The following is a 25,112-nucleotide window of genomic DNA, read 5'->3' on the forward strand; positions in this document are numbered from 1 at the left end:
AGTGTTACTTTGTTTTTGTTGCATTGTAGTTCTTTATATGTTCTAGTATTAATCCCTTATTAGATATATGATTTTCAAATACATTTCCCCATTCTGTGGGTTGTCTTTTTTCTTAATTGTATCCTTTGATGTACAAAAGTTTTAAATTTTGATGAAGTCTAATTTATCTGTTTTTCTCTTTTATTGCCTGTTGTGTCATATCCAAGAAATAATTACCATACCCTGTGTTAAGAAGATTCTCCCCCGTGTTTTTCTTCTGAGAGTTTTATAGTTTTAGTTTTTAGCTTTGATGCTTTTTGAGTAAATTTTTATATCTGATATAAGAAAAGGACAGTCTTTTCAACAAATGGTGCTAGATATCAACATAAAAATGAACATAGATCCTTACTTTATACCATATATAAAAATTAAGTTGTTGAAATTAACTCGACCGTATATGTGAAGGTTTACTTCTGGGTTCTATTTTATTCTGTTAATCTCTGTGTATCCTATGCCAGTACCGTGCTGTTTTGATTACTATAGCTTTATAGTAGTTTTTGAAATCAGAAAGTGTGAGGCCTTCAACTTTGTTCTTTTTCAAGATTGTTTTGGCTATTCAGGGTTTGTCGAGTTTCCATGTGAATTTTAGGGTGGATTTTTCTAGTTACATAAACAATGTCATTGGGATTTTGATAGAGATTGTATTGAATCTGTACATTTCTTCAGGTAGCATGTCATCTTAATATTAAGTCTGAATTCATGACCATGGGATATCTTTCCATTTATTTAGGTCTTCTTTAATTTTTCATCATTGTAGTTTTCAGTGTACAAATCTATCACCTCTTGGGTTAAATTTATTCTTGTTTTATTCTTTTGATGCTATTTCAAATAGATTTTTAAAAAATTCCTTTTTGGATAGTTCATTGGAGGTGTATAGAAATACAACTGTTGTTTCGAAAATCAAATTTATTGAGATATAATTTGTTTACCATATAATTCACCCATTTAATGTGTACAATTTAATGTTTTTAGTATATTCACAAGAATTGTACCACTATCACTACAACTCAACTTTAGAACATTTTTATTATCCCATAAATGAATCCCCTATGGAAAAGGGAGTCTACTATACATACTTTAGCATCTTTTTTTCTCAGAATTAAGGTAGTCTCTGAGATATTGCCACAGGATCATTACCAGTTTAGCAAACTTAATCCCCATACATTAATATTACATAGTATACATTTAATATTGAAATTTCACTATTCGCCCCAATAATATCATTTATAGCACTTTTTATTTTTAATTTTTCAATACATGTCCCATCTATTATTACACATATTTAGTTGTCATTTCTCTTTAATCTCTTAATCTGGACAATTTTTCAGCCTTCCTTTGTCTTTCATTTCCTTGTCATATCTTGAAACTTGTCACATCACAGGCCAGTCGTTTTATAGATTATTCTTCAATTTAAGCTTGTCTGATTATTTCTTTGTGATTAGATTCTGGTATTTGGTCTTTGGCAGGCATGTAGTCATAAGTGACATTCCCTTCATTCTAGTACGTCACATCAGGTGGCACATAATGTCATTTTGTTCAATATTGTGATGATGTGCTGTTCACTTTAGCCGTTACTCCCAGTAAACTAGTTTTCCTTTTGTGAAGACTGGTTAACAGAAACCTGTATCTGGATGTTATATGTGCTCATTGCTGCTGAGATACTTGTGTGTCATGCTTCAGCGCCTTCACTGTATTATGGTGTGTGTATAATCCTGAGTTTATGTCGATGCTATGTATTCTAACTTAACCCAGAGCATTCTTTCTTGACTCCCCACCCACACACATATTTGTATCTTTTCACACTGAGAACCCAGGTCCTCAACAACAGCTATATATTACTCACTTGTTTAACTACAATATGTACAAAATATAAAATAATTTCAGAATTGCTACCTACCACTTCAGCAAATCCTGGGTAGAGTTTAGGTTTCTTGTAGTCGGTCATCATCTGTTGTTAGGCTGAGTGATATACTCAAAGTACTTTGTTCAAAAGTTACTTAGATTAGTTTTTTTTTCTTTTTAAATTCTTTGTCATTGTTATTCATTTGAAGGTCAAAATTATAGAAAAAGAAGTTACACTTATGTGTCACTGTCACTTGTTCCCTCCCTCTCCTGTCCACCTTGTATCCCTTCACCCTCTGTTGGTAAGTTAATCACTTTTAACTTTCTAATTTCTTTTTGCAGAAGGAAGGATGTATATACACATGTCCTTATGTAAAAGGACGTATGTAAAAATATATACATACATATTTCTGAAGTGTAGTATACTTATATATTGTTTTGTATGTTTCTTTTTCATTGAACAATGTATCTTGGAAATTATTCCACATCAGTTTATAGAGCTCTTCATTCTATTTTTCCTTTCTTTTAAAGCAATAGCTACATAGTATCTCATTGTTTGTGTCATAATTTATTCAAATGTTTCTCTGTTTCAATATTTAGATTGTTTTTAATATTTTGCAGTTCTAAATAATAATGCATATATGTATTTTATATTGTTGGAAGTATATCTTCAGAGTAAATTCCTAAGAGTGAGATAGCTGAATCCTAAAGTAAATGCATATGTAGTTTTGTTAGATATTGCCAAATTTTATCTGTAGAAATGTGGCTGTTTTGCATTCCAGTCAGCAGTGTAGAGGATTGTCCCTGATCCCCCACCCAACCCCACCTCCACAGCCTTACCAGGGAGGCATATTATAAAACCGTTGAATTCGTAGTTATTATAGGTGAGAAATACTATCTTAGAGTAATTTTAATTTGTTATTTCAGTGTCGAAGTCTTTAAAAGCCTTTTGATCAATTATTTTCATCTAACTTGATCAATGAAATTCAAGTTATAGTGTCAGGTTTAGTTAAGAATATCATAGTTTCTCAAATTTGAAAGAATGTTAAGTTGTGCAAAAATTTTGGCCAAATAAGTAAATTTTTGAGCTAACCATTTTCATTAAATTGAATATTGATTCATTCACATTATACAAGTTTAAAGATTTTTTAATTTAAAATTTCCTTGTGAATTTATATATAAAAGTGTTTAAAACTTTACAGTTCAAAGGATGATAATAAGATGAACATTCCTATACCCTTGATCCAGCTTAAGAAATGGGATAGTAACAGGAACTTAGAAAACCCTGTGTATCCTGTGTCTCTTTTCCCTCCAGAATAAATCACCACCATGAAATTTATATTTTTCTTTATAGTTTTATCACCTTTATAAATATCCCTATAGAATATGTTGTTAATTTTTGTCTGGTTTTAAATTTTATGTAAATGAAATCATGCTGTATGTTTTCTGTGACTTCTTTTCCAATTATGTTTTCGAGATTTATCCATGTTGCTTATAATAGCTATGGTTCATTTATTTTCACTTCCATATGTTACTTGATGGTATGATTGAACCACAATATATTTATTCATCTTCATGTGGATGGACATTTCTAAGTTTTCATTATTATGGGTAATGCTGAATAATACAGGTTTTCTAGTTTCTGTGTGCAAGAGTTTCTCTAGGTGCCCTTGTATATCTAAGGAGGAATCTCTGGGTTACAAAATATGTACACATTCAATTGAAATAGCTAAATGGCAAACTTCAGTAAAGTGGTTGTATTTATTTACATTCCCACCAGCAGTGGATGAGATATTCTTGCCAACACTTTGTATTATTGACTTTGAAACTTTTGCCAGTCAGAAGGGTGTGAAACTGTATGTCATTGGGGTTTTAGGTACATTTCTTTGATTAATAGTGAGGTTTAATATCTTTTGATATGTTTATGTGCCATTCGTGCTCTCTTCTCCATTAAATGTCTGTCTTTTGTACCGTGTTTCAGTTTGCGTGCTCCTTTTCTTTTAAATTGATCGGTATATATTCTGGATACTAATCCATTTTTGGCTATATGTGTCACAATTAAATTCTTCTAGTTAGTGTCTTGCCTTTATGGTGTCTTTTGATTAAAAACATTCTTAATTTTACATAGTCAGATTTCTTTTTTATATTTTATCTTGATTAAAAAATTATTCTCTAACCCAAAGTCACACCTTCTACATATTGTCTTTTAAACAACCCGAATGCCTGCCTGCATTATGGTGTAAAATACTATTAAATGTTTTTCTTCCTTTTCAGGCCTTTATGTTTTATATCTTTTCTTACTATACTGGCTTGGATCATTATCACAATGTTAAATAAAAGTGATAATCACAATTATTTTAACAGAAGTCATCCTCGTTGTTTCCTGATCTTAAAGGGAATGTTTTTAACGTCTTACCTTTAAGTGTTGTTTGCTGTTTTGCTGCTGGCGCTGCTGCTACAGCTGTCATTTAGCAGGCCATGGAAATGCCCTTTTATTCCTCATTTGTTAAAAGTGTGGGTTTTAAAAATAGCATACATTGTTGTTTAATTTTATTGAACAATGTTCGTATGTAAATATATTTTTGAGATATTTCTCTCTTCAATCTGTTTATGTTTGAAGTACTTTAATCAGTTTTCTAATATTAAAACATCATTGCATTCTTGGGATAAACCCAACTTGATCATGTTATTTATTTATATATTGATTCGTTGGACAATATTTTGATGAGACTTTTTGCATCTGCACATTTATGAGCAAGATTGTGTGAAGTTTCGGTATGAGATTGGGATGAAATGAGGGTGGGATGAAAAGAGCTTTCTCTTTGTTCAGTCTTTGGAAGTTTTGATTTAATGTACGAGTTAACTCTTTCTTACATGTTTAGTTGAACTTGCTTGTAAAGCTGTTCAGAATTGTTATTTTCTTTGTGGAAGATTTTAAACTATTGATTCAACTTATTTATTAGACAATTCATATTTTCAGTTTTTAAAAAATCAGTTACTCTTTCCAGAAATTTGTTCACTTCTGCATTTTCAAATTTATTGGCCTAAGTTGTTTATGATATTCTCTTACTATCTGTTCAATCTCAGCAGCATCTGTAGTTTTGTGTAATTTCTCATTCGCAATATTGATTTTTTTATACCTTCCTCTCTCTTGTTTTATTAGTCTTTTCAGTGAACCACCCTTGGGCCTTGTTGCTTTTTAATTATATGCTTACTTTCAAATTAATTTTATTCTTCTTTCTTAGATTTTAATTTTCTTCTACTTTGAGTTTTTTCTCTGGTCTAACATTTTATGTTGTGTTTAGCACCTTAATTTTCAGCCTTTCTTCTTTTCTAATGTAAATATTGAAGGCTCTTTCTCTTTTTGGGGGGTGGTAAATACTGGTTCAGGCTCTATCATAAAAATATTGGCATGTATTTTATTATATATTTCTGAGTAGTCTCTAATTATCTTATTAATTTCTTTGAAATTGTTTTTGGATCCCAGAGCTTATGGGCTTTCCTGGTGATCTGTTATTGATATCTAATTGCATTAATTACACCGTATTCATGTAATTTAGTTTTTATGTTCCCAGTACTTTGAATTTTGTTGGAGGAAGTTTTATGTCTTGGCATGTTATCAGAATATGTAGAGGTTCACTCTGTGTTCGAGAATTATATTCTCCAACTCTTAAGTGGAGTGTTATGTGTATGCTGTTCAGATATATTTTTTTTTGTCTGCTTGAGTCATTAATTGCTGAGAGATATATGTAGTAAGATATCTCAGTATGAAGGTGAGTTTGTTTCTTTTATGTATGCCAGTTTGGCTTTACATATTTTGAATACCTGAAAATGGAATAGTTTTGCAATGTCAAAGAAATGAGAGTTTTACTTGCAGGATCTAGGGAGTAGAGAATAGCAGGGTTATTATTTTAATTTATGTTAATGCTAGACTTTCATAAAACTTGGGTAACTGACAAAATCTTTAATCTCAATTATGCACAATTTTACAGCACTCATTTGCTTGGTGTTTTCAGGGTATATGCTGCTACGTGGAAAGATAATATTTATATATTCACGTATTGTCATCCGTTGCACCTTTGCTAAAACATCACAACCATTTGCTTATCTGAATTGTATTCCATTTACTCTTTAAAGATAGTTTCTTTTCCTGTTTTGCAGTAGGGTTTCTGAGAATTGACATATCTAGATTTCTGACCTTTTATATGAGTAGGGTGTTATCCAGGGGAAGGTATACATAGAGTTATTCTTGAAGAACTGAACTGGATTGCAAATAACTAGTTGTGATGCAATGCTGTTTTTGGATTTAGAGTCAGTAATGAGATAGAAATATAGAGCATCTACTTTATTTGAGTGTCAGGTGTTTTACAAGCCAAAGTATACTTAACTGCCAAGTGTTATGTTTGTAGGCTGCTTTGTGAAGTTTTCTAGCTCTGGCTGGCAACTAGACCAGCACTAATTTCACAATGGCTGGCTCCACATTTTTTTTTTTTTTTTTTTTTTTTTGTAATTTACGTATTCTGTACCTACCCTTCTTAACCAAGTATAGGTGGTATAGAAACTGAGAAAGGGTCGGGACACTATTCTCAGATTATGACATTGTTTCTTACGGTTTTCTAATATTCCCCCTACACTTCTGTAAATAGTTTATTTGTAAGTAAACTTTCCTCACATTAGGATAATTTATTTCCTCTTGGGACCCTGACTGATACACAGTGGCCACAATCTCAATTTTTCCAGTCCAATTTGTTCAAAACCAGGATTCCTTGGTAGTTTTATCAGACTGTTCATTTCCATGGCTGCCATGGTTTTCTCATTTGTTATTTTTTCATATATTATTTGGCATTTAAAAATATGTTTCTTCACCAAAAATGAAATTCATATATAATAAAGGAAACATTGTTTTCTTGTTGTGGAAATTAAATCTATTTCTTCTCAATGTATTTTGATGAGATTATTAACTACTTTGGCTTAATTCTTAATCATAATTTGATTTTTTGAGAAAAACCATTATTTATATTTAATTTGCATCACATTTCATTAAGAAAGTAATTGATGTTGTTCTTTCGTTTCAGCCAAACCATTTACTTCTAAAGTGAAACAGATGCGATTACATAGAGAAGACTTTGAAATATTAAAGGTGATTGGTCGAGGAGCTTTTGGAGAGGTAAGAGATAAAGAATTTATAGAAGGTCTGCTAATTAATTTGAAAGTTATTTTATACAGTTTGAAATTTATTTGCTGTTGTAATTGATATGATTGATCAGAAAATATATTAAAGTTTTGAGTAAAATATTTCTACATGGATTTTTTGCCAAGATATTTCTATTTTTATATATCAGTGTAAGTTCAATTACGTTTCTGGACTTTGTTCCATTGGTCTGTTTGTTCCTGTGCCAATACCACACTGTCTTAAATTTTTCTACTTTGCCTTGATGTTTGGAAGTGTATGTGCTCCAATTTCTTCCCTCTCCTCCTCTGTTCTTGGCCCTTATATTTTCATAATATTTCAGAACCAGTGTTTCGGTTTCTACTTACTCTTAAAAACCTACACCGTACACCCACACAAACACCCACACATCTGTTGGAATTTTGATTAGGATTGCACTGAAACTAGAGATCAGTTTGTAGATAATACTGAGTCAGCCAATTCATGAACATGATATATTCCTCCATTTATTTAGGGCTTTATAAATTCATCTCACTAACGTTTTATAGTTTTCATTTAGCAGAGAGGACTTCTACATCTTTCAGCAGATTTATTCTTAAGTATGTGATATTCTTTATGTCATTTTAGAATATCAGGAAGGATTGGAACATTTTTATTACTGTTTTTCTCAAAATACAATGTGATTTAAAATTTTTGTTGTGATATTTTATTTTTTATCTTAAGATTGCTCAATTTCTAAATATTTGGAGGGTTTTCTAGTTCTATGTTGTTATCGAGTTATAATGTAATGCCAGAGCAGTCAGAAAACATACACCGTGTGGTTTCAGTTCTTTGAAATTGGCCGTGCAGTTCTGTAAAATATCAGGTCAAATTCATTAATGTTCAAATTTCCCACATTTTTACTTTCTTGTTTGCTCCGCTTGAGCTCTCATTTCCTGAGAGAAAATGAATAATCTCGAGATAGGATTTATTTATTTATTTATTTATTTATTTATTTATTTATTTTCAGTTTTCCTTGATACAAAGTTATATCTTCCTGGCAATTAATTCTTTATCATAATGGAATTATCCTTCTTATCTTTAAATAATGCTTTTGGAGTTAAATTTTCTTAATCTGATATTTAGAATGATCCTATCTCTTATTAGTATTCGCATTAACTTTCTTATTCCATCTTTTTAGTTTCAGCTTTTAATAATCTTATGATATTTACTGTTAAGCACAATATAGTTAGTTTTTTATTTTTAATCCAATCTGATAATTTTTGTCATTTAATTGGAGTATAGTCAGTTAACATTTAATGTAATTACTTACTACAATTACTACTTATTAATAAAGTACTACTTACTACTATTTGTTTTCTATTTGTCTTGCCCCTTCTGGATTATATTTCTCTCAATTCTTAGATTAATGGAGTATTTGAAATTATTTTTTTCCCTTTCTATTAATTTTTAAATTTTACCTTCTTTAATTGACCACCCTACTCCATTTTACCCTCCCCCTCCTCCCACAAGTCTCATCTCTTTCTATGAGTTTCGTGTTGTTTTTTTTTTTCTCCAAGATTCTACATGTAAGTGAGATCTGTACAGTATTTGTCTTTCTCTGTCTTACTTATTTTACTCAGTGTAATGACTTTGAGGTCCATCCATATTGTATGGTGAAATTTTCTCATTTTTTATGGCTGAATAGTATTCCATCGTATGTATATACCACAATTTCTTTGTCCGTTCATCCATGGACCCTTAGGTTGTTTCCATGTCTTGGCTATTGTAAATAATGCTGCTGTGAACATGGAGGTGCAGATATCTTTTTGATTAGTGTTTTTGTTTCCTGTGAGTATATTCCCAGAATGAAATTGCTGGATATGGTAGGTCTATTTTTAATTATTTGAGGATCCTCCACACTGTTTTTCATAGTGGCTGCACCAATTTACAATTCCACCAAGAAAGGTTCCCCTTCGCCACATCCCTCGCCAGCACACGTTATCTTCTGTCTTTTTGGTGATGACTATTTCAGCAGGCATGAGGTGATATCTCACTGTGGGTTTAACTTGCATTTCCTTAATGACTAGTGATGTTGGACATCTTTTCGTGTACCTTTTGGCCTGTCATATATTTTCTTTGGAGAAATGTCTTTTCACGCTCTTTACCCATTTTTAAATTAGGTTATTTTTTTTTGCTATTGAATTTTATGTGTTCTTTATATGTTTTAGATATTAACTTCAAATCAGATATATGATTTGCAAATATTTTTCCCCATTCCATAGGTTGTCTTTTCACTTTGTTGATGGTTTAAATACCTGTACAGAAGCTTTTTAGTTTGATGTAATCCTATTTGTGTATTTTTGATTTTCTCACTTGTTTTGTTGCTTGTTAGGTTTCATATCCAAAAAGTCATTACTAAGACCTATGTCAAGGGTTTTCTTCTAGGAATTTTATGGTTCCAGGTCTTACATTTAAGTCTTTAATCCATTTCAAGTTAATTTTTGTGAGGGGTGTAATGGGTTCAGTTTCATTCTTTTATAAGTGACTATCCAGTTATCCTAGCACCATTTGTTGAAGAGATTGTCTTTTTTCTATTGAGTTTTCTTGGCTCCCTTGTTCAATATTACTTGACCTTAAATGCTTGGGTTTATTTCTGGGTGCTCATTTCTGTTTCATTGGTCTATTTGTCTGTTTTTATGCCAGTACCATATTGTTTTGATGATTGCGGTTTTATAGTATAGCTCGATGTCAGGAAGTGTGATAGCTCCTGATTTTGAACATTCTTGTGTGTGTCTTTGGGAGATAGAAGCACTCATTTATGTTTGATATGAATTTAGGAGTGGATTTGCTGGGTCACAGATTAGGCCTATTTAGCTTTCATAGATAGTGCAAATAATTTCTCAGGTGGTATCTGTTTATACTCCCACCAACAACGTGTGAAGATTTCAGTTGCTTCACGGCCTTGTCAACACTGGGTCATTTTTTTTTTTTTTTTACTGTAGTTATTATTTTGATGACTGAGTATTGGTGTTAAATTGTGATTTATATTCACATTCCCTGATAACTCTTAACGTTGAGGCCATGTTCATATCACTTCACATAACTTGCACAGCCTTTTGAAAGGAGTGCACGTTCTGGGATTGGGACGGTGAGAGCGGGTAGGTAAGTCTGACTTACGGAGAAAGTTCTATATGCAAATCCTTTGTTGGAAGGGGTGTGTGTGTGTGTGCGCGCACGAGCACGTACATGTGAATCAAATAAAATATCTCTTTCTGTGACTTGGCTTTTCCCTCTAAATTTGGACCTTTTATTGAAGAGTTCTTAGTTTTAGTGAAGTCTAGTTAATTAAATCTTTTATTATGATTGTTACTTTTTTTTTTTTAAAGAAAATTTTTTAATGCCAAGGTCATGAAGATATTTTCCTATATACTATAATCTTAAAAAAAAAATCTTGAACATTTAGGTCTGTGTCCATCTGGTATTGATTATTTTGTGTGTTCTGAGGTCTAGATTAAGGTTCCTTTTATTCTTTGCAGGTTTCTCAGTCTCATCATGGAAAGACTTCCTTTCCTTGATTGCAAAGGAACTTTTTGTTGTAAATTGAGTGACCTTGTATGTGTTACTCTTATTAATGTTTTAAATGGTTTTCATTGTAGAACTCTTGTTCGTGTTTAATTAAATTCATTTATGGGTTTTTGACATTTGTTAATGAGCTGTAAATGATATTTTTAGAATCTCATTTTCTAACTTCTTTGTTAGAATAGAAATAGAACTTATTTTTGTATATTGATTTTGTATTTAAGGATAGAGTATTATGTCATTACTTGCTATATTATTAAGTTATTTTGATTTACAATTAAATTTTTGAATTTTTCATGTACCCAGTATTTTCAGATGACAACTTTTTTCCCCCTTTCTTGCCAATATTTATGCCTTTTATTTTTTCTTCATGTGTTATTGCAGTGGAGATCTTTCCATAAATTGTTGAATTCAGGTAGTGGAAATAAAACTTTTGTCTGGGTTTATTATTTTGGGGGAAATGCTCAGTATTATACTGAGTTTGAAGTTTGCTACAGCTTTCTTTATTTTTTAAATTGTTACTGTATTTCAGGTTAAGAGAGTTTTCCTCCTACTCCTGGGCCATTGAGAGCTTTTGTTGTGCATATGAGTTAACTTTGTCAAAACCTTCCGTATATCTATTTTGATGATATGATTTAACCTCTGTATTTGGTTAATGTGGGAATTACATTAATTTTTACATATGCCAAAATCTAATTATTCCTGATGCATCCTTTTAATATATAGTTGGGTTCAATTTGTCATGTTGTTTAGCATTGCTTTGTTCATGTGCATGAGCAAGATTGGCCTTTAATTGACCTATCTTATAATTTTCTTATATTTTTGAATGATATGCTTATCTCATAAGACAATTTGGGAAGTCTTCTTGCTTTCTAAGTTTTCTGTAAGAGTTTGGGTAAGATGGGTATTATTTCTGTCTTTAAATGTCTGGAACAATTCACTAGTGAAGCCATCCACCCTAGGAGTGCAATTTTTTTGTTGTTGTTGTTATTTGTGTATATCTTTTGAGGTAAATTTTATGTATGTCGAAATACACTAATTATATATGTACATTTCTGTGAGCTTTGAGAAATGGCTTCACTGTTATCAAGATAGAGAACATTTACATCACCCTCGGAAATTCTCTTCCTTGTCAGTTCTCCATAATATCCATCTTGTGGCAACCACTGTTCTAAATTTTGACTGTGGATTAGTTTTGTCTATTTGAAAATTTCACATAAATAGAATTGTACCATATGTACTTTTGTTGTGTCCAGCTTCTTTCACTCAGAATAATGTGTGTGAGATCCATCCTTGAGATCACATGTATTAATACTTACTTTCTATTGCTGAGTAGTATACTGTTTTAGTAACATACTACAATTTATCCATTCTTCTGTTTTATGAACATTTGGGTTGTTTCTGGTTCTTTGGCTATTAGGAATATTCTTGTATGAGTTTTTATGGAAATATGCTTTGATTGTTCTTGCATAAATACCTAGGAATGGAACTGCTGTGTTAAATGATAAGTCATGTTTAAATTTAAAAGAAACTGGCACACTTTCTTCATTTTACATTCCTACCAGTTCCATGTTCTCACTAATATTTTTTGTTATTAGTCTTTGTAATTTTAGCCATTCAACTAGGTGTGTAATAGTATCTCATGATCTTAAATTACATTGTTATTTGGATTTATAACGATTTATAATGATTCACCATTCTTAACACTTTCTTTGTGAAATATATGATCAAATATTTTGCTCATTTTTAAAACTTAGAGTATTTGTTTTTTTATTATTGAGTTGTAGGAGTTCTTTATACTTATAAATGTCCTTTGTCAGATAAATGTTTTGTCAGTATTTTCTTACAAGCTGGATGGCTTACCTGAATTTTTTAAAAAATGTCTTTTGATGAGCAGAAGTTTTAAATTTTGATGGCATAATTTTATCAATTTTTTTCCTCTTACGGTTATTATTTTCTTTTTTCTTTTTTCCTAAGAAATCCTTGTTTATATCTGGGTCACAAAGATATTCACCTATTTTTTTAAAAAAGCTTTTATAATTTTAGCTCTTATGCTTACATTGGTGATTCATTTCAAATTAATTCACGTATAATTTGAGATAGAGATCAAAGCTCATTTTTTAAAATACGGATATCCAGTTGTTTCAGCACCATTTGTTGAAAAGGCTGTTTTCCCCATATTAAATTACTTTAGCATCTTTGTCAAAAAAATCAGTTGACTATTAAGTGTTGATCTATTTCTGCTTTCTATTCTGCTTCATTGATCTCTTTGTTTGTCCCGATGCCAATACCATATTACCTTGATTCCTGTAACTTTACCGTAAAGTTGAGAGTGTGTAACAAAATCTAAGTCCTCCTGCTTTGTTCTTTTATCAATTGTTTTAGCTATTCTAGGACATTTGAGTTATTGTTTAATTTTTAGAATCAGTCATGTCAGTTTTCACCAAAACCTACTGGTATCGAAATTGAGTATGCATTTAATTTATAGATCTGAATACTGTTGACTCTACTTGTTAGTCCACGAACAAGATATTTGTATTTCAAGGTCTATTTTCATTTTTTTTCAAGAATGCTTTGCTATTTTTGTGTACAGTTAAGTTTCCTAAGTATTTTGTTAAGTTTCCTAGGTATTTTATGTTATTCGATGCTATGATGAGTCATATTTAAAACAACTTTATATACAGAGAGTATGCTGCTAATATGTAGATACACCACTGATTTTTGTATCTGACTTAATTTTCTAAATTAATTTATTTTTAAGTTTTTGTTGTTTTGGTTGCCACTTTCTCAGTTTTTCTAAGTAAATAATCATATTGTTTGAGAATAAGGACAGTCTCCTTTTCATCTTCCAGATTTTATACCTTCTATTTCTTTATTGTATTGTACTAGTTTGGATCTCTAGTACAATGTCGAATGGGTGTCGTGAGGGTAGACATCCTTACCTTATTCCTGAACTTAAGGAGAAAGGATTCAGTGTTTCACTATTAAGTATATTAATTGTAGGTGTTTTTGTAGATGTCCTTTATCTGATTGAAGAAATTGTCTTCTGTTACACACTTGCTGAGAATTAAGAATATTTAATTATTAATAGATGCCGAATTTTCCTGTGCTTTTTATATTGCAATAATATAGATTTGCTCTTTTATTCTGTTAATATGGTAGATAATTTGACTTTCTTTAATAGAATTTTTTTAAAGCAATTTTATGTTCATAGCAAAACTGATCAAGAACAGAGTTCCCATGCATCCCTTGCCTCTGTGCGTGGGTAGCCTCTCCACTATCAGTATACCCACCAGAGTGATGATACTTTTGTTGCAATAGTGAGTCTACATTGACACATCATTAACCCCAAAGTCTATAGTTTGCATTAGGGTTCACTCTGTGTTATACATTGAATCAACTCAGACAAATGTGTGTACTGACATATAACCCACCATTATAGTATCATACATAATAGTTTCACTGCTTAAAAAATCTTCCGTGCTATGTCTGTTCATCTCTCTTTCCCTATACCTCTCTATAGTTTTGCCTTTTCCAGAATATCATGTAGTTGGAATCACATACTATGTAGCCTTTTCAGATTGACTTCTCCCATGCACCTAATTTTTATTAGGCTCTTTATGTTCTAAATATTTTCATATCTGTATTTATGGGGAATGTGACTTTAATTTTCTTTTTTTAAGAATGTCTGTGTCTCATTTTATATGCTAGACATATAAAATGCATTAGGGAGTGTTTGCTCTTTTTCATTTTTTTTTTGAAAAAATTTGCATATATTTGGAATTTTTCTTTTCTAAAATGTTTAATGGAATTTACCAGTGAAATCATATGGACTTGGCTTTTTCTTTTGGGGGAATTTAATCCTAATAATTTAATTTCTTCATGATTATAGAGCTATTTAGAATTTTTATTTCATCTTGTGTCAGATTTAGTAAGTTTTGTTTTTCATAGAATTTGTCTACTTTGTTTAAGTGTTTGAATGTATGAAATTATTCATAAAATCCCTCTGCTATTTTTTTGATGTCTGTGGAATATGAGGTGATAGTCCCTCTTTCATTACTGATATTTTAAACACATTTTATTCCTCTTATTCTTGATTGATTATGTTGGAGGTTTTTCATTGTTGTTAATTATTAAACAAAGCTTTGGGTTTGTGAATTGTGTATAATTTTTGTCTCTTTTTAACTTAACTTTTTAAGTTAAAAAGTATCCCACAGATTGATGTTATATTTTCATTATTATTTATATCAAAGTATATAACATTTAACATTCTCTTTGATATCTTCTTTCATTGGTGAGTTATTAAGTATATCATTTACTTTTAATAATTTGGGGGCTGTGTGAGTTATTGAGATCTAATTTATTTTTGTTAAGGTCATCCATTATACTCTAATTTTTCAATATTTTTCAATACTTTTGAGGTTAATTGAAATTTGTTTTATGGTAATAATACAACCTATCTATATGGACATTCCATATGCACTTGACAATAATTTTTATTCTACATTCGTTTAGTCTTTTGAGAGAGGGGTATTAAACTCTTCAAATGTAATTGTGAATATTGTCTGTTTCTCCTCCTGTCACTGTTTATTTTGTGCATTTTGAAACTCAATAGGAGCATACACTTTTCCAATTTTTACATATTCCTGATGGAGCAACTCATCATTATGGAATGTTTCCTTGTATTTAATATTCTTGTAGTCTAATTTTTCTCAATATAGCCAGCTTTCATATGGCTCAAACCTTTTTTTACTTTTATGTTTAAAGTGAATCTTTTGGATTGCTTATACTTAGGTTTTGCCTTTTTTTTATACATTCTGATAGTTTCTGGACTTTAGTTGGACTGTTTAGACCATAGGCTGACAGGCTTTTTTTTTTTTTTTTTTTTTTTGGTAACTTACCTGACACTAAATATTTAAAATTTTTTCAGTTTATATGGTTTGTGCTGCAACTATTCTCCTTGCATTGCAGTGTGAAAGTGGCCCTGGACAATTGGTAAATGAATGAATTTGGCTGTGTTCAAATGAAACTTTATTTATAAAACAGGCATCAGGCGATATTTGACTTTTCAGACCATGGTTTACTGAAGCCTGGTTCAAACCATTTGAGATTAATATGTTTGTAAATCTAGTAGGTTTAGGTATGCCAGTCTTTGTTTTCCATTCGCCTCATCCTTGTTCTTCTGTTGCTCTCTCCCTGCCTTCTTTTGGTCTATTTGAATATTTTTAATGTTCTCTTACAGTGTCTCTATTGACTTGTTGGCCAGGTATCTCTGCATTATTTTCCTAGTCATTGCTCTTTAATATGGATTTTTCCCCCCCACTCTAAGAATGTATCATTTTTTAAGCAGTGTCACAATGTTCTTATCACAGAAACATCAGCGTCAGTTTTCTTCTTGCTGATAAACTCTGTTCTCTTTCTTCTTCCTTTCTGTCGGTATGTAAACCAGAGGGTGGTATCAAATAAATTGCCAAAAATTAGAGTCAAATAAAATGAATCGGAGTGACCCAGGCATATGTGTGAGTGCACACACCCACACAGGCACACAATTTCTGTCAAAAAGTCTGTATCAGTCAGGTATAAGAATTGGAAAGGAAGAGTTAGAAGAACCTTAGTTTGTAAATATAATTTCAGAAGCCCAAATAATAACTGAAAGTTACTACAAATTAAAGAGATAAATCAAGAATAATAATAATACATATGCAGAAATCACGAACTTTTATATTTATGAACAACCACAGTTGAAAGGTAACAGGAAAGAAAAATGCATTTATAATCTCCACATCCTAAGTGTTAATTCTTTCTAAATTAATTGATTAAAGGATTTTAAACATATGCTAATTATTAAATGGACTGGTCTGAAGTTTATATGTGAAAATAATTAAGAATCATTAGAAAAACTCTTAAAAAGTAGAACAGTGCCAGACACACTATATGTTAAAACATGTTATAAAGCCTTAGGAAATAGTACATGAATAAGAAGTTCAGAAATGGTCTCAAATACACATAATTTAATATTTAATATTTGCTAAAGACAGCATCTCTAATCAGTGCAAAAGAGATAGACTTTTTAATGGTCTGGAGACAACTGCGTAGTCAGTTGGAAGTCTCTTTGTGGATCCACTTAAAATCCTTATTACATATCGGGACAAACTACAAATAGATTGAGTGTTCAAGTTTGAAAAAGCAGACAGACGCAGCAGGAGAACGCACGGTGGGACGCTCGGTGGGATGCTGTGCACCCGGGGAAGGAGGCGCTCACTGCGCCCTGGTGGACAGAGCTCCAGGGCATATTGTCAAGTGAGTTAAAGAAGATACAGGATGCACATGCAGTGTTAAAGAGGTAGAAGTGTTACAGTTCATACTTATATTTTCATAAAGTAGCATTCTACAGGGACATGAGGGAATGGGCTCAACGTAAATAGCCAGGAATGGAGGTAGACTTCTCAGGGGGAATCCTTTTTATTTTTGTTTTGATTTTTGAAGCATGTAAATGTATTATTTAAACCATTCAAAATTTTTTTCCACGTTGAGATGATTTAATCCGCAGGTTTTGTGAATCATTTAAGGAAAAAGTAATTCTAAATTTAAACTTCCCCAGATAACAGAAAAAGAAGGCCCACTGCCAAACTCATTTTATCCAACTAGAATAACCTTGTTTCTAAAACCTGACAATATGTTGAGTGAAGGAGGCAACATAGGAAAGAATGCAAAGTATTTGATTTTATCACAAAAGTCAGGATATTGGTTATCTCCAGTGGGGAGGTGGAAGCTGTGGCCAGGTTTCTGGTTTGCCGCGATGTCCTGTTTTTTGATCTGGATTTTAGTTATGTGTTCACCGTGTAAATGTGTTTAACTCTACGTTTGTTCTATTTTCTTTGTTATAATCAATTAGAAATATTTTTAAGGGAAACTAATAATACTAGAATATATGTTGAACTAACAAATTAACTTTAAAATATGTAGAGCAGCAACTGAAAAGAATTTGCATAGGGGAATACAGGAGTTTCAACAGTTGAATATAGAGCTTTTAAAACTCTCCCTTCTCAGAAATTGGCAAGATAAGCAGATTAACAAATCAAGTCTTAGAAGTGTTTATTTTTTGAAAATAGAATTTTTTAATGGCATAGCTGTTCCATTCTGTGTTAAAATAATTGGTAGAGTAAAGCAGTGATTTTTAAAAATGGTAAAAATTGTTTTCTCCGAAACTAGTTTTACAAAAAGAGTAGAGGTCATTCAAATCTATACCTAGTAGGAAGCCCCTGGTTTTATTTTAAATTATTCTATTGGATTCAATTTTAGCCAGTGCTGGTATTGTTTATGCACAAGATCAGTTCACATTCATTGCGAATAAAGCTTCTGTTCGAAAAAGAAATGTTACAGAAAAGAACAGAAAATATGTAATACTGGAAGACGCAACAGATTTAGGGACCCCAGGACACAGTGGCTTTCTTTATTTAGAGAACTGCCAGTCTCTCATGTCTCCTATTAACTTGTTCCAAACCTAAAAAATAACTGTTTGGTAAGAGGTACTGAATATATGTGGGAATGTGAATTCCCTGTTAGAAATTCCATTTCCGTTCCTTTGGGAAACTGGTCAGACTTCAGGTTCTCCCTCAGTCTCCTTCTCTGGAGATGTTCTGGCTGGAGGTGGTCGCAGCAGGATTCGGAGCAGCTGGCGTGAGAACCAGTCGGTGAAAGTCCTCATCGGGAGACTTAAAGGACTCACTGCCTTACAAGCGGCGAGGCTTACTGAGGCAGCTGTGATGCAGTCAGGGTCTGGAACTGATTTCTGTGCAAGAGAGCTCTGTTTAACTCAGAACAGATCGACTCAAATAGTGTCCACAGACTTGGCCTAGTCTCGTCTTTCAGGCCCTAAAGCACACTAGCCCCTGTCGAAGCGTTTCAACCTTATCCGAACTAAAAAATACAAGGAATTTCCACCCCCATCCCCACCTTAACCACACCTGCCATATAATAAAACAAAAACAAAACCAAAAGCCAACATGAAAAATTTAGGCAGGGCTGGCTGGATAGGCTACAGTAGGCTAAACTTTTTTCTAGCACTGGGATTCCAGCCATGATCTCTGATTCCACGGTAGCCCTGAGAGAATTAGAAGGAACAGTTGTTACCCTAGTCACTTTTCTAGTTGACAGCCACTCAGTAGTGGGTGGCATTTTTTACGCTCCAGCCCACATAGATTGGCCTCTCTGTATCTCGTAGGTGACTTGTTGGACTTCAGGCTTGGACTGCAGGAAGTGAGCGTGCACAGGGAAGGCTCCCTCTGCTGGGCCATGCTTGTGATGCGGGCACTGTGAGGGACGCAGTGGAGACTGAGCGGTGGTGCTTGTTACCTCCATAGGAAGGAGCATAGCCAGGCTCACAGGCCTTGCTGCACTTGGGAGCATCTCTACACCTCCCATCGCCTCGTGGCTGAGAGCCACTGTGCTCGCATGGCAGTGTGTGTGTGTGTTGTGTGATAGGTTCTGTACTCTACAGACATCTCCAAGTTGCCATTCCCATGGGTGTGAATCCAGACATAGTTTTCATGGCCCAGACTCCTAGGAAGAAATAAGGAGCTCTGTTGATGATGTCTTGTTAAGGTTTAGACAGTTGACCACTATTCCTGGATATTAAAGTTTTTTAGGCAAGTCCATTTTCTTAGCAAACTGTACTCTCTGAGGCAGCTCGGCTCTATTCAGGGAAGTCTGAAACAGCTTATTCAGCTCATGTCTCGTTATGGAGACTGAACAGTTCTGCAGGGGTGCGCAACAGGCGCTACTTGGGGTGAAGGCAGCACCACCAGGCAGGAAAGGATGGCTGGGGCCCTCGCTTCGGGACTGGACCCTGGATTGACTGAAGCTGTGGAAACCCTGAGCCTGCAGTTGCCACGTCCAGTCCTAATCCCTGGTTCCTGGAACCTACGTGTACCAGACAGGATATAAGATATTTTAATGACATGATTATCATGCCGAATCTAATAGATAAATGTAGAATTCTACATCCAGCAGAGAATGCACGTTCTTTTTATAGCACATATGAATCATTCTTAAAATTTACCATGTTCTAGGCCACAAAAGGTGCCGTAATAACTCCACTCCCTTCCAAAAATTATTATGCAGAGCATGATCTCTGACCTTAATAAAATTAGGAATTAATATCAAGCAGGCAGCTAAAAATGACCCATATATTTGCTCAAATAAGAGCATAGATATTAAGGGAAATTATAAAATAATGAGATGTGAGTGAAAATGCTTCATTTCAAAATCTGTGGCGTACTTAAAGAGAGCTTTAGAGCTTATCACAGATTTACCAGGAAACAAAAACTTTGGTAAGTGTTATGGGCTGAATCGAGTTTCCCCAGCCCTCAAAAAAATTCATGCTGAGGGCCTGACTTCTAGCATCTGAGAATGTGACCCTGTTTGTAAATAGGGCCTTTACAGAGGCAACTAAGTTAAAATGAGGTCATTAGGGTGGGCCCTAATCTGATATCATTGGTGTCCCTTTGAGAAGGGGTAACTTGGACTCAGGCATGGACAGAGGAAAGATGAAGACACGGGAGGAGATGGCCATCTCAAGCCAAGGAGAGGCCGAGAGTTAAAGGCAAGGATTGAAGTTTTATTTATTATCCTCAATATTTAGCACAGTGCTTGTAAATATAATAAATTTCCTTACTAGAAATTAAAAGCAGTAAAATGTATTTCTTTTTCTTTCATGCGTATATGTTTTGACTGATTAAAATAATGCTTGTCAGTTGTGTACTGAAATCCGACATGCTCCGTGCCCTTGTCTAGGCTCATAGGCCAGTCAGCAGGAGGAAAAGGGACACAGCGTTGAGAAATGTAATTCTGGGGCATTTCTTTATAATTTTATTGGGATAGTTTTGTAAACATTAATATCTAACTAGCTTTTCTTACCAAATATTTTATCTTTTTCCCACATGTTGAAATATTCCTTTGTAAACTTGATTTCTGATGGCTTCATGAAAGTCCATTATCTGAATGTGTGTGTGATTTACTTAACAAATGTTAAGCTACAGTAGCTGCTCTGAATATAATTCCCCCCGCCTCAGTTCACTGCAATTCCCTAGCACCTCGTCTCTAGTACGTAGTAGGTGCTCAGTACTTATTTGTAGAATGAACGAATGAATGAAATATTTAGGTTGTTCTATTTTTTCTGTATTATAAATAAGTAATGTTCTACAGAGCATTTTTATACATAATGCTTTCACTGCATTTCAAATGATTTTCTAAATCATTTCTTCTAGAATAAATTTCTAGAAGAGGACCTTGATGGTTGAAAGGATAGGAACAAAGTTATACAATTTCAGATTATTTTTCTTTTCTCTACGAAATAATGTTATCTGTGATCCTCTATTTTTTATACTCTAATTTTAAAATTTTCTATGAGAATTCTATAAGAACCAAAGAGAAGGTTTTTTTTTTTGTTTTTTTTTTTTTGTTTGTTTTTTTCTCCCTTAGTGCATTTATTTTTGTTTAGGGAGCGGTTAGTGACCTTGTGACTGAAATATTGGGTGGTATTGGTGAAAGATGAGGATCGAAGGTCACTTGCACAAAGCATTTGAATGACTTGCTTGGTAGGCTGTGCTGGGCAACTTTATTCTGTAGGAACGGGAGTCTTCTGAAATGTAAATAAGAACGCAGGGATGATCCCAGACATCTTTTAGAAAGATGCCACTGGTGACCGCGCAGAGAAGGCTTAGGCAGAGAAGAGACCAGAGGCAGGGAGGCCCTGGATTTCTCACTCTGGGGCCCCACACTTAATCAGTCACTAACTTCTATATCCTAAGTACTTCTCTTCCCTAGTTAGGTCCTCAGTATCTTTCACCTTAGTTACAACTGTAACCTTCTCATTGCTTTTCCTGCCTAAGAACTATTCTCTGCAGACCTATTAAAGTGACGTAGCCTAAGCCACCTCTGAAGAGTAGCTCCCCGCTGTCTGCGTTTGAAGGTTCTGACTGATTAGCATGGCGCACACGCGCCTTCGTTATTTGGATCCTTCAGCTTCATTTCTCACCATTCCCTGCTCGGAGGAAAACCTTTCCAGGAAAGAAAACTGCTTGTCGTGCCCTCCCCCACATGGGTGTTTCTTGCTTCTGTGCCTTGCTTCTGCTGCCCCCACGCCCCAGAATATTTCCTCTCTCTATCCACACCTACTTGGCCCCTTTTTCTGAGGTTCACTCAGGGGTCAGTCACCTCTTCCAAAAAGCTTTAACATACACACACACAAATATATTCACATATTACACACTTCCCACGCTCCTTTTGGGTCAGAGATCTCTTTTCTGTGATTTTTAGAGGGCTTTCTTTTTCTTTTTCTTTTCCGTGTTGTATTGTAATTATATGTTTAGGTATGTTTCTCACACTGGACTGTAAGATTTTGAGATTTTTATTCAGTCTATTCTCAGTAGTTGTCATAGCACCAGCCATATAGTAAGGTGGTAAAGAAAAATGAGCCTATTATCATTTTTCAGATGAAATAATGAAGCCTTGAACTAGGCCAGTGGTAACGGAAAAGAAGGGCGGATGGGAGAGACAGTGGGAAAAAAACAGTTTGGGGGTCAGTAAAGAGTTAAAGATAGAATCCTGTCTTAGGTGATTGAGGTCTGCAACTTGAGGAAGTGAGTTTCATATACAGGTTTCTGACTTGTTAAATCTGAGATATTTACTGAACGCTCTAGGGATGACTAGTAGGCATCTAGCAATACGGGTCTAGATGTTAGGAGGTAAAGGTTTAAGAGTCATCAGCATATAGGTATAAACTAGGGCATTTGGAATATATAATACAAGTCAAGAAAGAGAAGAGACATTAAGAAGGTGGAGTAGGGATCCTTGGGGAAAAACATTTAGCAGGTTACAGAAAAAAAGAAAAAACAGGGGAGTATACTGATTGTCCAGTAATGAAGAGAGGTTGAAGCAGATGGGAATTGAGAACAACCAGTAATGAAGAGAGGTTGAAGCAGATGGGAATTGAGAACAACATGTTTTATTTGGAAATTGGAAGGTCATTATTGATCTTTCAGATGATAATTTCAGTCCAGTAGATTGAAATGAAACTAGACTGACATAAGTGATTGAAATAGGTTGAGAAGCAATAAATGATGAGCAAGTGGAAAAAGCAAGCAAGTAATAGTTAAAAATGTGCTTTTTGGAGAAATGATGCCGTTGGAAAGGGGACATGGTATTAATTCCTCAAGGGAATGACGGTAGAGATTTTGGACGGCAGTGGTTTTGGAAAAGTTTGTCAGTTGATATTCAGGAGCCAGAAGAAAGAGGCTTGAAGTCCAGAAATGACTTTTTTACTGGGACAAAGGCAAGAAAGAAAGGAATGGGAAGATCTAGGATCAGGATCTCAGATGACACTATTAGCCTTGAAAAGTTGCGGGGACACTTCTTCCTTGGATCAAAGGAAAAGAAGTAAGGCTAAGTGGAAATGTAGAATTATTTAAAGTTGGTATGAGGCCACGTGAGATGTCTGTTTTTGATGGAGTAGGTGACCAGGTCATTAATTGCAGTCTGAGTGGTGGATAGGACGGGTGGGGTAGATGGTGGCGGCAGGGCGAGACCGGGCATTTTAGAAGCTCAGGTAAAGGACGAAGAATTAAAGGTGGGACTGCAGGTGGATTTTAGGCCCAGCTGAGAGTGAGCTATGGTTAAAAAAGGGAGCAGTACTAAAGATACTTAATACAGTTCTTTTATTCCATAAAAAGGACTGAAAGAAAGATAAGCACTGGAGAATTACTTATCGTTACTCGTTAGGATGAGGCAGACAGTTAAGGACAGTGGTATTTGCCCTGATGCTGGGGAGAACTGACGGACGGGGCGCAGTCGGGCTGGGGAGTGGGCCGCAGAGGACGGCAGTCTGGCCATCAGTCTGCTAGGAGTTAAGTCCTGCCTAGTCACAGATTCAACTCAGAGCGTTTAGTGCGTGACCGATAATACTTGAGATTCAGTGTGAGAAGGTGCCTTTTTTTTTTTTCTCTTTTGGTATGTGTATATTGATTACAGTGTGTAAAATAAAAGCAACAAACAGATTGTAGGTAATTCACTCTTATTTGAAGACAGTGAATTTTGTATAGAAAAGTAGTATTGGCAGGATTATGATTTTTCATTCTTGAATAAAACACTTCTGGAGGCCTTACGCTGTAATATTAATTACTAGTAGATTTTGAAATGCAAAGACAAACCTAAAGAGATAGTTATTTCCTCCAGAGTATTTTGTATTCTACTAGGAATTCATAAATAGGGTAAAGACCCAGTGGATAGGCTCACCTCTGACACAGATATCTGATAGGAGCAGCGTTTCTATAGATTATGCTTTTTCTTAAAAAAAATTAAAACTATGAAAATAAAAGCATAATTCATATAACTCCTATAAGAAATGCATAATTCATGGGAAACAGTAGAGGAGCAAAACATAATTGGAAATCAGCAGCCCTGCGAGTTAAGAACCTTCTCTCTACGGCTCAGTTGTTGTCAGTTGCTGCTTACCTTAACGCTGGGTTTTCCTTTTTGCTTTCAGGAAAACCTTTAACTTACGCCCTGGGTGTTGCCTGTCCACAGCTTCCTGGTGGCTCACCGCTTCTGCCTGCTCCAGCCTTGCTCCGGCAGCTTCAAGGCTTCTGGGCTTCAGAGCTTGTTGTGAAAGCTTGCTGCTTTGGCCTGCTACCCCTGCTCCAGGTGTCAAAAGCTTTTAATTAGCTTGCTTCCTCTCATTACTTATAACTAGGCCCTCATGTATCTGCATAAACCTAGTCCTAGGGTCTGAAAGGAGAGTTATTGTTAGCCATTCATTCTTCCTTATAAATTCTTGTGCCCTGGCTCTCCTGGGATTCAAGGAGAGTCAAGGAGTTCAAAGTCATACTGCATGATTTACCTTTGGTAGCCTCTGCATACTTGGGCCTGATCTTCGGTCCCTGGGTGTGCTGGTGTGGGCTTACTGTAGTTTTATAGCCAGTGTATGTTCTGATTGGTCAGTGCCCATGATGTATCAATTTTTTAAGTATTTCGACTATTGTTACTGTATATATAAATTGTGTCTCCATAGAGAGGCTACCTCTAGCTGTTTGGTAAACTCTTTGTGGTGTTTTTAGTTTGCTTATTAAAGACACTTAGCATTTTTTTTTTCATTAAATATTTTGAACACAAACTGATCACTAATAGAATGGTTTATAAAAAACAAATACAGTATTTTCCGTACATATTCAGTGATCATTATAAACACGTCAATAGGTGTCAAGGTCATAGGCATGATGAATGGAAAGCGCTTCAGGACCCAGAACTGTTCATTGCTTACAGTGGTAAAGAACATCAGCTCTGTAATCAGAGAGTGGGGGCTCCAGAATCACTTCAGAGTGGGTAAAAATTAAATAACGTGGTGTATGTAATGAGCTTAGCCCAGTGCCAGGCACAGAGTAAGCTTTCTTTAAATAGGAGTTGTTTTTGTTATTATCATTAACATTAAATGATGGTAGATGTT

At 34.2% G+C, this 25,112-nt stretch overlaps 1 protein-coding gene across 15 annotated transcripts in view; it reads left to right on the plus strand.

Annotated features, from left to right (window-relative positions):
* CDC42BPA (CDC42 binding protein kinase alpha) overlaps nt 1–25,112 on the plus strand; it is a 214,874-nt gene that overhangs the window by 28,229 nt on the left and 161,533 nt on the right. For 14 of the 15 annotated variants that reach the window (XM_016157423.2, XM_016157428.2, XM_016157425.2 and 11 more), the window contains exon 2: nt 6,957–7,048. In XM_016157423.2, the coding sequence (XP_016012909.1) occupies nt 6,957–7,048 (92 nt within the window). Of the gene's footprint in view, nt 1–6,956; nt 7,049–24,155; nt 24,314–25,112 lie in introns of those variants that run through there. The other variant, XM_036235385.1, reaches the window with a different exon arrangement.

This window comes from Rousettus aegyptiacus, unplaced genomic scaffold (genome assembly GCF_014176215.1).
Source record: "Rousettus aegyptiacus isolate mRouAeg1 unplaced genomic scaffold, mRouAeg1.p scaffold_m13_p_18, whole genome shotgun sequence".
NCBI classification, from domain to species: domain Eukaryota; kingdom Metazoa; phylum Chordata; class Mammalia; order Chiroptera; family Pteropodidae; genus Rousettus; species Rousettus aegyptiacus.